The following is a 15,354-nucleotide window of genomic DNA, read 5'->3' as shown; positions in this document are numbered from 1 at the left end:
GGCAAGCAAGTTGCTGTTCAAGTGAAGAAGCCCAAGTCTGGACCTAAGCCTGAGACTGAGGGCTTCTACTGCCAAGGGACTGGTCACTGGAAGCGGAACTGCCCCAAGTATTTGGCAGATAAGAAGGATGGCAAGGTGAACAAAGGTATATGTGATATACATGTTATTGATGTGTACCTTACTAATGCTCGCAGTAGCACCTGGGTATTTGATACTGGTTCTGTTGCTAATATTTGCAACTCGAAATAGGGACTACAGATTAAGCGAAGATTGGCTAAGGACGAGGTGACGATGCGCGTGGGAAATGGTTCAAAGTCGATGTGATCGCGGTTGGCACGCTACCTCTACATCTACCTTCGGGATTAGTTTTAGACATGAATAATTGTTATTTGGTGTCAGCGTTGAGCATGAACATTATATCTGGATCTTGTTTGATGCGAGAGGGTTATTCATTTAAACCTGAGAATAATTGTTGTTCTATTTATATGAGTAATATCTTTTATGGTCATGCACCCTTGAAGAGTGGTCTATTTTAGATGAATCTCGATAGTAGTGATACACATATTCATAATATTGAAGCCAAAAGATGCAGAGTTGATAATGATAGTACAACTTATTTGTGGCCCTGCTGTTTAGGTCATATTGGTGTAAAGCGCATGAAGAAACTCCATTCTGATGGACTTTTGGAATCACTTGATTATGAATCACTTGGTACTTGCGAACCATGCCTCATGGGCAAGATGACTAGAACGCCGTTCTCCGGAACAATGGAGAGAGCAACAGATTTGTTGGAAATCATACATACTGATGTATGTGGTCTAATGAATGTTGAGGCTCGCGGCGGGTGAGGGAGTCCTGGACTAAGGGTCCTCGGGCGTCCGGCCTGTTATCCGTGGGCCGGACCGATGGGCTGTGAAGATACGAAGGCCGAAGACAATACCCGTGTCCGGATTGGACTCTACTTGGCGTGGAAGGCAAGCTAGGCGACCTATTATGAAGATTTCCTCCTATGTAACTGACCTCATGTAACCCTACATCTCTCCGGTGTCTATATAAACCGGAGAGCATAGTCTGGATAGAACAGATTCATTACCATATTCACATAGGCTAGACACTACTACAAAAACAGCTGGAGCCAATATGGACACTAATGGCGCACTGTGCATGTGGACAACGCATGATGCTACGTGGCACAAATTTGGACAGTATGTTGAGAATTCCTTCAGTGAAAATGAGGAAAAATTTATTGGAATTTATGATTACAACGTATGATAGTAGTAGAAAGCGATTTATTATTCGGCCAAATACTGACGGCATCAATGTGCTTAATGAAGATGTTTATGACATATTCGGGCTACGTAACGAGTGTGATGATGTCAATAGCATGATAGCAACAGTACAACTAGACGCCAAAAAAATTGTTCCGAATCGGTTTCTAGACAAAAGAACAGGCCTAATCCTCATCGACGACTTGATAAAAAATATTGTTGATAGTCAGTCATATGATGATGATTTTGTGAGAAGGGCCGTACTGGTTCTTATGGGTACAGTCTTAGCACCACAATCCACCAAGTTTGTTCCTTATCGTTATTACAAAATGGTGGAGGACGTCAATGCTATCAAGTCATACAATTGGAACGGTTTCACGTTGGGGGTGTGCATGGATGCTATTAAAAAAAGGTCGAAGATCTTGAAAAATTCAAGTGGCCTATTGGGAACTTGGCTCTTCTTCAGGTAAAAGTCATTTCGTAATAGTTGTATGTACATTTATTTTTTATGTGATGTATGTATCTGACTAATTGTGTTTACTATCATGCAGTATATATACTGGAAAAAACTTGAGCCAACTGGTGTGGATGCAATTGATCCTTTGTCTCGTGAATACCCACTAATGCTTAACTGGCCAGAAACGGAAGGAAAAAAGCGAGACGACTATGACAACATACACGGGCGGGGTACCGGCAATGTAAGTCAATAAGTATAGTCCTTATTGGTTCCACATAGTAATTAACACTAGTAGAAAATAGGGCTTTCGTTCGGGCCTGGCCAACCCGTTAGTCCCGGTTCGGCCACGAACCGGGACCCATGGCGGCATTCGACCCAGTTCGTGAGCCAAGGGGGCCGGCCGGGGCCTCGTGGGTCGAACCGGGCTCACGAACCGTGGGCTCACGTGTGAATAAGTATATTCGTTATTTAATTCATTTTATTGTTTGTCGTACAGATTGAAAACTGCATTAGCGAAGAGTACAGACGTGCTAAGGTTGCACGTGAAGGGACTGTCCCAGAGGAAGAAACGAAGAAAACTAAACGGAAAGGTGGTGGCAGGAGTAGAAAGCCAAGCACGTCGGCGGTTTCATCGAACATGAATTATAGTATGGACCGTGTGATGACATACATAAAGCTGCTTCACAAGGAGGTTCTCAATATACCCGTAAGATGTGGACAGGTAATTTAGAAGTTGTATTGAATGTGTTTTAATTGTTCAACTACTTATCGTGTTTCATTTGTGTTTGTAGATGGTAATGGAAAGGTTGAACACGGAAGGTGTGATTTACAAACCCAATAAGAGGGACAACGTTGACGAATTTGATGATGTAGGTGAAGGAGTTGGAATGGAGAATGGCCAGTACAAGTCATCAAAATATTGGCCAGATATTGAATCACCTACGGATGTAAAGATAGGAACATCTTTCACGGGTATGAATGATACCTCCGTGCCCGTTGATGACACGGGTGCTCCGGCGACGACACCCGGTAAAGGTGAAGCTACTGATCCTTTCATTATAGACGATAATGGAAACTCTCCATCTTCGGCATCAACTGTACGGACAAAAGACTTTCCGTCTATGTCCCGAACCCCGCAGATTGCTTATATTTCTGGTGAGTCTATAGGTGGTTTGTCACCAACAAAGTCCGAAGAAACGTTTGAGAGTTTCCCGGCAAAGAGCAACATAGGTAATGGTGAAGGCAGTCAGGACAATGAAGGTAAACGCAAACGAAATCCATCAAAATATTGCCAATCCCCCTACGACCTTCTCATTACCCGCAAGAAACGTGTTAAAAAAAGTAAGTCAAATACTACTTATTATTCATTCACGCGTTATGTAATTTTTTATTATTTAACTGACCGTAACTACATTGCTTTAGATCTGTTTGCATCGTCACCACATTCAATTCTAGCAAGTTCTCTTAATAATACTCCGGATCACATAGAGGCAGCCAAAGTTTTTGTTGAGACTCTTGCATCGTCAAAGAAGCATGCGGACCGAACCATGGTTGATGTGCCGCCACCGGATGGGGACACGTGCACGCCAGCTATGCTTCATGATGTCCTGACGTTTAAATGGTTGAATGGCGCTGTAAGTACGAATTTGTTTTTAACAAAACCCTTATTTGTACTTCAGAAGTTGACAGAATTTTGTTGTTTATGTATGCAGATCATCAATGCATATTGCAAACACCTACAACACTGTGATTTTGTTGATCGTTACATATCAACAACGTGGTTCCCCAAATTTATGTTGAATAGGGAAAGGGGAAAGACCAAGTCAGTAAATAATCTAAACTCAGAGAACCTTACAAAGAAAACAAAAGTGCTCACGAGAGTAATGGATGAGTATTTCAGACGGGACAAGGTATTGCTTTCATATGTATTAGTTTTTCTTAGTCAATAGTGTTTAGAGGAGTGCAGTGTTTAATTGCACTAACATAATTTGGTTGCTATGTAGGCGTATTTTCCTATGCACGTTAACGAGATTCATTGGATAACCATAGTGATGCACACGGTCAAGGAGGAGTTTCAAGTTCTTGACTCAAATTCTAATGGCGCAATTAGCCAAAGAATTCACAATATGATTGCCACCCTGGTACGCTATAATTTTCGCACTCGCATTAAGAAAAATATTGGGTGCTCATACATTAACTTCTGGTTTCGTTAATTTATTTCAGAGAGCTGAAATTTCTAAGGATATTATGGAGGCCAACTCTACTTTTCATGGCCAATAAATGAGTATGAAATGCCGAGACAAAAAGATGGGTAAGTTAATACTGCATACAACTAGTACAAGCAAGTGCATGCTACGTCCTAAGCTGATCGCACGTGTTTATTGCAGAGTGTCTTGTGGACTTTTTGTGATGTGGTGCATAAAACACTAGGACGGAGATCGCTGGACATATGAATTTGACCAGGAAGAGATTAATGCGTCAAGGCCACGTATTGTCGCGGAAATTATTTTTTCAGAGGTGAACAAATTAGAGAAGGTCAAGATGAAAATTGTTAAAATCATGGAGAAGGAATAGGTATTAGCATCGGTAGGGTTTTAGTCCCGTAGAAGGTTTCCTTGCCGTTGTTGGGTACTTTGTTCGATTGTAATGTGACATGGCACTTTCAGTTTATTTGTTATCCTACTTTGTTAAAGGATATGAGCTATGGCAATTTCAGTTTATTCCTTATGCCACCTTGTTCAAGGTTATGAGACATGGCATTTAATTGTTATGTGTGAAATATGTGTTACTGCTGTCATGACTTTCTCGACTGTTTAACATTTAAAAAAATTAATCTATGTGAAAAAAACATATTAAAAAAATGGCCCAGCCGTGGATGGGCGCGCGCATGGACAGTTTACTAGAACGCCTTTGGGAAGGCCTTTCGGCTGGCGAGCGGGGAGTACACGGCGCACAACACGGCATTCATTGAAGTTGTCTGCAGTGAGCTTGTGAGACGGCGACGATGCGGGTATATAAACCGGTCGTGGCATCTGTCCGCGGGCGAGCTGGGACTAAACATAGTCGCCACAACGCGCCAGCGTCCCCAGCCGCACACGAAGAGGCCTTAAAGGGCCGGCCCACGCGCCCGACGCGCGTTGTTAATAGGCCGACAGATCGCCAGAAATCCCCCTTGGGATCGTTGTATGTGCCCGCGCGGTCGGGCAGGACGAGACGTCTGCGACCGGGCCCGCGGCTGTCGCTCGGTCGGCGGCTGGGCCACTAGACGCGCGCGTGGCGCACAGCGAATCGCGCAAGGCCCGCACTAGCTGGACTGCGCGGGCCCGCCACTGCCTCGGCTGTTGGCCACCGCACGGGCTGGGCTCGAATATTCGTCCTCGGCGCGCCAATCATGCTGCCAGGCCGATCTTCATCGGATCCAGCGCCGCTGCTGCGACCAGAATCGCCCTGGGATCATGTGCACGTTTTATCCACATCATGCCAACTCAGCAAGGCAGGGATATTTTTTAATAAAAATATGACCGCCGCGAATACAAACAACAACAGTACATATAACATCACAGCCGCAAACTGATTCATTTTAGCACAGCAAAAATATTACTTGCCCACACTTATAACATTTCGTCTCACAAAATAGTACCATTGATAGTTGGACACACATTTATGTTTAGTCTCACACGAAAGCGACAATAAAACGTAAAAATATTGTCTGCAAATATAGTATGACATGGTAATTGAACTCTGTCCCAGTGCCTTCCATTGATTATTAAAAGTTTGTCATTATGCCCGGTTCCTACATAACAAATTGTAAACAACTCATCACACAATTTTAAAGAGAGAAACATAAGCTAACTAAAACAATGTAAAACTTATTTTTCATTCTGGGGCACGTTTGCCGTCTATGGCCCTCTCCGCGACATATGCCACAAAGAGGACCGGGTTTTCTCTTAGAAAATGCTTTTGGTCTTCCAGTTTTGTAACATTTGGATCTTTCTTTGCCCGCCTTATCGTGCTCTGTTTAGGGGCGCCCTTCGTGGAAACTTTCACGGGATCACCTATGACATCAACATGTTGTTCCGGCTCACGTGGCTCCTCATGCACATTTCTTCTACTACCAACAGCATCATCATCGGGGACCTTTTTCTCAGCTATTATATTCTGCAGACACTGCATCAACTCATCAAAGACGAATGGATCATTTGAAGCAACATGGAAAGCTTCTGCTCCTGTTATACTGAGTTGACTGTACACTACTAGGAAATGGGCTATAGATAATATTGACATTAATGGCGCACCACACATGTGGTGCGCCACTACTATATACTAATGGCGCACCATGTGTTGGTGCACCATTAGTGTCCAAATACTAATGGCGCACCACATCCACGGTGCGCCACTTGTAATAATTTTTTTTATTTTTTTTTCAAAACGAGTAATGGCGCACCAGGGGATAGTGCACCATTACTAGTTAGACTAGTAATGGCGCACCACATCCACGGTGCGCCACTAGTAATTTTTTTTCAAAATTTTTTTCAAAATTTTTTTCATTTTTTTTCAAAACTAGTAATGGCGCACCGTTTGTGTGGTGCGCCGTTACTTGTTGAACTAGAAATGGCGCACCACTCCCACGGTGCGCCATTACTAACTTGGCCCAAAAAATCCACTGAATGCACGCTTTTATTTTTTTTCAAAACTGTAATGGCGCACCGTGTGTGTGGTGCACCATTACTAGTTGAACTAGTAATGGCGCACCACTCCCACGGTGCGCCATTACAAACTTGGCCCAAAAAATACACCGAATGCACCCCCCCCCCTCGGTGGACCGCATTTTTAGTTAAAATTTTTTTTTAAAGAAAATGATGGAAATGTGAAAAAAATAAGTTTCCTATGTGATATGTGGTCTGCTTTTAGGGAAAATTTACAAATATGAATTTCGACTTTATTTGCAAAATCTCTCTGGAATTTGTAAAATGGGCATAACTTTTGCATACGAACTCGGATTAAAAAGTTTTTTATATGAAAAATCATCTACTCGAAAAGTTACATCCGAATTTAACCAGGAAGAGATTAATGCGTCAAGGCCACGTATTGTCGCGGAAATTATTTTTTCAAAGGTGAACATATTAGAGAAGGTCAAGATGAAAATTGTTAAAATATTGGAGAAGGAATAGGTATTAGCATCGGTAGGGTTTTAGTCCCGTAAAAGGTTTCCCTGCCGTTGTTGGGTACTTTGTTCGATTGTAATGTGACATGGCACTTTCAGTTTATTTGTTATCCTACTTTGTTAAAGGATATGAGATATGGCAATTTCAGTTTATTCCTTATGCCACCTTGTTCAAGGTTATGAGACATGGCATTTAATTGTTATGTGTGAAATATGTGTTACTGCTGTCATGACTTTCTTGAATGTTTAACATTTAAAAAAATTTAATCTATGTGAAAAAACGTATTAAAAAAATGGCCCAGCCGTGGATGGGCGCGCGCATGGACAGTTTATTAGAACGCCTTTGGGTTTCGGCTGGCGAGCGGGGAGTACACGGCGCACAACATGGCATTCATTGAAGTTGTCTGCAGTGAGCTTGTGAGACGGCGACGACGCGGGTATATAAACCGGTCGTGGCGTCTGTCCGCGGGAGAGCTGGGACTAAACATAGTCGCCACAACGCGCCAGCGTCCCCAGCCGCACACGAAGAGGCCTTAAAGGGCCGGCCCACGCGCCCGACGCGCGTTGTTAATAGGCCGACAGATCGCCAGAAATCCCCCTTGGGATCGTTGTATGTGCCCGCGCGGTCGGGCAGGACGAGACGTCTGCGACCGGGCCCGCGGCTGTCGCTCGGTCGGCGGCTGGGCCACCAGACGCGCGAGCGGCGCACAGCGAATCGCGCAAGGCCCGCACTAGCTGGACTGCGCGGGCCCGCCACTACCTCGGCTGTTGGCCACCGCACGGGCTGGGCTCGAATATTCATCCTCGGCGCGCCAATCATGCTGCCAGGCCGATCTTCATCGGATCCAGCGCCGCTGCTGCGACCAGAATCGCCCTGGGATCATGTGCACGTTTTATCCACATCATGCCAACTCAGCAAGGCAGGGATATTTTTTTATAAAAATATGACCGCCGCGAATACAAACAACAACAGTACATATAACATCACAGCCGCAAACTGATCCATTTTAGCACTGCAAAAATATTACTTGCCCACACCTATAACATTTCGTCTCACAAAATAGTACCATTGATAGTTGGACACACATTTATGTTTAGTCTCACACGAAAGCGACAATAAAACGTAAAAATATTGTCTGCAAATATAGTATGACATGGTAATTGAACTCTGTCCCAGTGCCTTCCATTGATTATTAAAAGTTTGTCATTATGCCCGGTTCCTACATAACAAATTGTAAACAACTCATCACACAATTTAAAAGAGAGAAACATAAGCTAACTAAAACAATGTAAAACTTATTTTTCATTCTGGGGCACGTTTGCTGTCTATGGCCCTCTTCGCGACATATGCCACAAAGAGGACCGGGTTTTCTCTTAGAAAATGATTTTGGTCTTCCAGTTTTGTAACATTTGGATCTTTCTTTGCCCGCCATATCGTGCTCTGTTTAGGGGCGCCCTTCGTGGAAACTTTCACGGGATCACCTATGACATCAACATGTTGTTCCGGCTCACGTGGCTCCTCATGCACATTTCTTCTACTACCAACAGCATCATCATCGGGGACCTTTTTCTCAGCTATTACATTCTGCAGACACTGCATCAACTCATCAAAGACGAATGGATCAATTGAAGCAACATGGGAAGCTTCTGCTCCTGTTATACTGAGTTGACTGTACACTACTAGGAAAAGGGCTATAGATAATATTGACATTAATGGCGCACCACACATGTGGTGCGCCACTACTATATACTAATGGCGCACCATGTGTTGGTGCGCCTTTAGTGTCCAAATACTAATGGCGCACCACATCCATGGTGCGCCACTAGTAACAATTTTTTATATTTTTTTTCAAAACGAGTAATGGCGCACCAGGGGATAGTGCACCATTACTAGTTAGACTAGTAATGGCGCACCACATCCACGGTGCGCCACTAGTAATTTTTTTTCAAATTTTTTTTCAAATTTTTTTCATTTTTTTTCAAAACTAGTAATGGCGCACCGTTTGTGTGGTGCGCCGTTACTAGTTGAACTAGGAATGGCGCACCACTCCCACGGTGCGCCATTACTAACTTGGCCCAAAAAATCCACTGAATGCACGCTTTTATTTTTTTTCAAAACTGTAATGGCGCACCGTGTGTGTGGTGCACCATTACTAGTTGAACTAGTAATGGCGCACCACTCCCACGGTGCGCCATTACAAACTTGGCCCAAAAAATACACCGAATGCACCCCCCCCCCCCCCGGTGGACCGCATTTTCAGTTTAAAAAAAAAAAGAAAATGATGGAAATGTGAAAAAAAATAAGTTTCCTATGTGATATGTGGTCTGCTTTTAGGGAAAATTTACAAATATGAATTTCGACTTTATTTGCAAAATCTCTCCGGAATTTGTAAAATGGGCATAACTTTTGCATACGAACTCGGATTAAAAAGTTTTTTATATGAAAAATCATCTACTCGAAAAGTTACATCCGAATTTAACCAGGAAGAGATTAATGCGTCAAGGCCACGTATTGTCGCGGAAATTATTTTTTCAAAGGTGAACATATTAGAGAAGGTCAAGATGAAAATTGTTAAAATATTGGAGAAGGAATAGGTATTAGCATCGGTAGGGTTTTAGTCCCGTAGAAGGTTTCCCTGCCGTTGTTGGGTACTTTGTTCGATTGTAATGTGACATGGCACTTTCAGTTTATTTGTTATCCTACTTTGTTAAAGGATATGAGATATGGCAATTACAGTTTATTCCTAATGCCACCTTGTTCAAGGTTATGAGACATGGCATTTAATTGTTATGTGTGAAATATGTGTTACTGCTGTCATGACTTTCTCGACTGTTTAACATTTAAAAAAATTTAATCTATGTGAAAAAACATATTAAAAAAATGGCCCAGCCGTGGATGGGCGCGCGCATGGACAGTATACTAGAACGCATTTGGGAAGGCCTTTCGGCTGGCGAGCGGGGAGTACACGGCGCACAACACGACATTCATTGAAGTTGTCTGCAGTGAGCTTGTGAGACGGCGACGACGCGGGTATATAAACCGGTCGTGGCGTCTGTCCGCGGGCGAGCTGGGACTAAACATAGTCCCCAGAACGCGCCAGCGTCCCCAGCCGCACACGAAGAGGCCTTAAAGGGCCGGCCCACACGCCCGATGCGCGTTGTTAATAGGCCGACAGATCGCCAGAAATCCCCATTGGGATCGTTGTATGTGCCCGCGCGGTCGGGCAGGATGAGACGTCTGCGACCGGGCCCGCGGCTGTCGCTCGGTCGGCGGCTGGGCCACCAGACGCGCGAGTGGCGCACAGCGAATCGCGCAAGGCCCGCACTAGCTGGACTGCGCGGGCCCGCCACTGCCTCGGCTGTTGGCCACCGCACGGGCTGGGCTCGAATATTCGTCCTCGGCGCGCCAATCATGCTGCCAGGCCGATCTTCATCGGATCCAGCGCCGCTGCTGCGACCAGAATCGCCCTGGGATCATGTGCACGTTTTATCCACATCATGCCAACTCAACAAGGCAGGGATATTTTTTTTATAAAAATATGACCGCCGCGAATACAAACAACAACAGTACATATAACATCACAGCCGCAAACTGATTCATTTTAGCACAGCAAAAATATTACTTGCCCACACTTATAACATTTCGTCTCACAAAATAGTACCATTGATAGTTGGACACACATTTATGTTTAGTCTCACACGAAAGCGACAATAAAACGTAAAAATATTGTCTGCAAATATAGTATGACATGGTAATTGAACTCTGTCCCAGTGCCTTCCATTGATTATTAAAAGTTTGTCATTATGCCCGGTTCCTACATAACAAATTGTAAACAACTCATCACACAATTTTAAAGAGAGAAACATAAGATAATTAAAACAATGTAAAACTTATTTTTCATTCTGGGGCACGTTTGCCGTCTATGGCCCTTTTCGCGACATATGCCACAAAGAGGACCGGGTTTTCTCTTAGAAAATGATTTTGGTCTTCCAGTTTTGTAACATTTGAATCTTTCTTTGCCCGCCTTATCGTGCTCTATTTAGGGGCGCCCTTCGTGGAAACTTTCACGGGATCACCTATGACATCAACATGTTGTTCCGGCTCACGTGGCTCCTCATGCACATTTCTTCTACTACCAACAACATCATCATCATGGACCTTTTTCTCAGCTATTATATTCTGCAGACACTGCATCAACTCATCAAAGACGAATGGATCATTTGAAGCAACATGGAAAGCTTCTGCTCCTGTTATACTGAGTTGACTGTACACTACTAGGAAAAGGGCTATAGATAATATTGACATTAATGGCGCACCACACATGTGGTGCGCCACTACTATATACGAATGGCGCACCATGTGTTGGTGCGCCATTAGTGTCCAAATACTAATGGCGCACCACATCCACGGTGCGCCACTAGTAACAATTTGTTATTATTTTTTTTCAAAACGAGTAATGGCGCACCAGGGGATAGTGCACCATTACTAGTTAGACTAGTAATGGCGCACCACATCCACGGTGAGCCACTAGTAATTTTTTTTCAAATTTTTTTTCAAATTTTTTTACATTTTTTTTCAAAACTAGTAATGGCGCACCGTTTGTGTGGTGCGCCATTACTAGTTGAACTAGGAATGGCGCACCACTCCCACGGTGCGCCATTACTAACTTGGCTCAAAAAAATCCACTGAATGCATGCTTTTTTTTTTTTTTCAAAACTGTAATGGCGCACCGTGTGTGTGGTGCACCATTACTAGTTGAACTAGTAACTAGTAATGGTGCACCACTCCCACGGTGCACCATTACAAACTTGGCCCAAAAAATACACCGAAGGCACCCCCCCCGGTGGACCGCATTTTCAGTTTAAAAAAATAAAAGAAAATGATGGAAATGTGAAAAAAAATTAGTTTCCCATGTGATATGTGGTATGCTTTTAGGTAAAATTTACAAATATGAATTTCGACTTTATTTGCAAAATCTCTCTGGAATTTGTAAAATTGGCATAACTTTTGCATACGAACTCGGATTAAAAAGTTTTTTATATGAAAAATCATCTACTCGAAAAGTTACATCCGAATTTAACCAGGAAGTGATTAATGCGTCAAGGCCACGTATTGTCGCGGAAATTATTTTTTCAAAGGTGAACATATTAGAGAAGGTCAAGATGAAAATTGTTAAAATATTGGAGAAGGAATAGGTATTAGCATCGGTAGGGTTTTAGTCCCGTAGAAGGTTTCCCTGCCGTTGTTGGGTACTTTGTTCGATTGTAATGTGACATGGCACTTTCAGTTTATTTGTTATCCTACTTTGTTAAAGGATATGAGATATGGCAATTTCAGTTTATTCCTAATGCCACCTTGTTCAAGGTTATGAGACATGGCATTTAATTGTTATGTGTGAAATATGTGTTACTGCTGTCATGACTTTCTCGACTGTTTAACATTTAAAAAAATTTAATCTATGTGAAAAAACATATTAAAAAAATGGCCCAGCGTGGATGGGCGCGCGCATGGACAGTATACTAGAACGCCTTTGGGAAGGCCTTTCGGCTGGCGAGCGGGGAGTACACGGCGCACAACACGACATTCATTGAAGTTGTCTGCAGTGAGCTTGTGAGACGGCGACGACGCGGGTATATAAACCGGTCGTGGCGTCTGTCCGCGGGCGAGCTGGGACTAAACATAGTCACCACAACGCGCCAGCGTCCCCAGCCGCACACGAAGAGGCCTTAAAGGGCCGGCCCACACGCCCGACGCGCGTTGTTAATAGGCCGACAGATCGCCAGAAATCCCCATTGGGATCGTTGTATGTGCCTGCGCGGTCGGGCAGGATGAGACGTCTGCGACCGGGCCCGCGGCTGTCGCTCGGTCGGCGGCTGGGCCACCAGACGCGCGAGTGGCGCACAGCGAATCGCGCAAGGCCCGCACTAGCTGGACTGCGCGGGCCCGCCACTGCCTCGGCTGTTGGCCACCGCACGGGCTGGGCTCGAATATTCGTCCTCGGCGCGCCAATCATGCTGCCAGGCCGATCTTCATCGGATCCAGCGCCGCTGCTGCGACCAGAATCGCCCTGGGATCATGTGCACGTTTTATCCACATCATGCCAACTCAACAAGGCAGGGATATTTTTTTTATAAAAATATGACCGCCGCGAATACAAACAACAACAGTACATATAACATCACAGCCGCAAACTGATTCATTTTAGCACAGCAAAAATATTACTTGCCCACACTTATAACATTTCGTCTCACAAAATAGTACCATTGATAGTTGGACACACATTTATGTTTAGTCTCACACGAAAGCGACAATAAAACGTAAAAATATTGTCTGCAAATATAGTATGACATGGTAATTGAACTCTGTCCCAGTGCCTTCCATTGATTATTAAAAGTTTGTCATTATGCCCGGTTCCTACATAACAAATTGTAAACAACTCATCACACAATTTTAAAGAGAGAAACATAAGATAATTAAAACAATGTAAAACTTATTTTTCATTCTGGGGCACGTTTGCCGTCTATGGCCCTTTTCGCGACATATGCCACAAAGAGGACCGGGTTTTCTCTTAGAAAATGATTTTGGTCTTCCAGTTTTGTAACATTTGAATCTTTCTTTGCCCGCCTTATCGTGCTCTATTTAGGGGCGCCCTTCGTGGAAACTTTCACGGGATCACCTATGACATCAACATGTTGTTCCGGCTCACGTGGCTCCTCATGCACATTTCTTCTACTACCAACAACATCATCATCATGGACCTTTTTCTCAGCTATTATATTCTGCAGACACTGCATCAACTCATCAAAGACGAATGGATCATTTGAAGCAACATGGAAAGCTTCTGCTCCTGTTATACTGAGTTGACTGTACACTACTAGGAAAAGGGCTATAGATAATATTGACATTAATGGCGCACCACACATGTGGTGCGCCACTACTATATACGAATGGCGCACCATGTGTTGGTGCGCCATTAGTGTCCAAATACTAATGGCGCACCACATCCACGGTGCGCCACTAGTAACAATTTGTTATTATTTTTTTTCAAAACGAGTAATGGCGCACCAGGGGATAGTGCACCATTACTAGTTAGACTAGTAATGGCGCACCACATCCACGGTGAGCCACTAGTAATTTTTTTTCAAATTTTTTTTCAAATTTTTTTACATTTTTTTTCAAAACTAGTAATGGCGCACCGTTTGTGTGGTGCGCCATTACTAGTTGAACTAGGAATGGCGCACCACTCCCACGGTGCGCCATTACTAACTTGGCTCAAAAAAATCCACTGAATGCATGCTTTTATTTTTTTTTCAAAACTGTAATGGCGCACCGTGTGTGTGGTGCACCATTACTAGTTGAACTAGTAACTAGTAATGGTGCACCACTCCCACGGTGCACCATTACAAACTTGGCCCAAAAAATACACCGAAGGCACCCCCCCCGGTGGACCGCATTTTCAGTTTAAAAAAATAAAAGAAAATGATGGAAATGTGAAAAAAAATTAGTTTCCCATGTGATATGTGGTATGCTTTTAGGTAAAATTTACAAATATGAATTTCGACTTTATTTGCAAAATCTCTCTGGAATTTGTAAAATTGGCAGAACTTTTGCATACGAACTCGGATTAAAAAGTTTTTTATATGAAAAATCATCTACTCGAAAAGTTACATCCGAATTTAACCAGGAAGTGATTAATGCGTCAAGGCCACGTATTGTCGCGGAAATTATTTTTTCAAAGGTGAACATATTAGAGAAGGTCAAGATGAAAATTGTTAAAATATTGGAGAAGGAATAGGTATTAGCATCGGTAGGGTTTTAGTCCCGTAGAAGGTTTCCCTGCCGTTGTTGGGTACTTTGTTCGATTGTAATGTGACATGGCACTTTCAGTTTATTTGTTATCCTACTTTGTTAAAGGATATGAGATATGGCAATTTCAGTTTATTCCTAATGCCACCTTGTTCAAGGTTATGAGACATGGCATTTAATTGTTATGTGTGAAATATGTGTTACTGCTGTCATGACTTTCTCGACTGTTTAACATTTAAAAAAATTTAATCTATGTGAAAAAACATATTAAAAAAATGGCCCAGCGTGGATGGGCGCGCGCATGGACAGTATACTAGAACGCCTTTGGGAAGGCCTTTCGGCTGGCGAGCGGGGAGTACACGGCGCACAACACGACATTCATTGAAGTTGTCTGCAGTGAGCTTGTGAGACGGCGACGACGCGGGTATATAAACCGGTCGTGGCGTCTGTCCGCGGGCGAGCTGGGACTAAACATAGTCACCACAACGCGCCAGCGTCCCCAGCCGCACACGAAGAGGCCTTAAAGGGCCGGCCCACACGCCCGACGCGCGTTGTTAATAGGCCGACAGATCGCCAGAAATCCCCATTGGGATCGTTGTATGTGCCTGCGCGGTCGGGCAGGATGAGACGTCTGCGACCGGGCCCGCGGCTGTCGCTC

At 43.8% G+C, this 15,354-nt stretch overlaps 1 protein-coding gene across 1 annotated transcript; it reads left to right on the top strand.

Moving 5' to 3' along the window:
• Nucleotides 1-2,362: 2,362 nt before the first annotated feature.
• On the top strand, nucleotides 2,363-4,005 carry LOC141020832 (uncharacterized). The gene is made up of 6 exons (XM_073495778.1): nucleotides 2,363-2,446; nucleotides 2,517-2,985; nucleotides 3,148-3,359; nucleotides 3,438-3,635; nucleotides 3,729-3,866; nucleotides 3,949-4,005. Exons 1-6 carry the CDS (start codon nucleotides 2,363-2,365, stop codon nucleotides 4,003-4,005), a joined length of 1,158 nt encoding a protein of 385 aa, XP_073351879.1.
• Nucleotides 4,006-15,354: the final 11,349 nt, after the last annotated feature.

Source organism: Aegilops tauschii, chromosome 3, assembly GCF_002575655.3.
Source record: "Aegilops tauschii subsp. strangulata cultivar AL8/78 chromosome 3, Aet v6.0, whole genome shotgun sequence".
In the NCBI taxonomy this organism is placed as follows: Eukaryota; Viridiplantae; Streptophyta; class Magnoliopsida; order Poales; family Poaceae; genus Aegilops; species Aegilops tauschii.
The sequence above is the reverse complement of the archived record's forward strand: the minus strand, read 5'-3'. Positions and strand labels throughout refer to the sequence as shown.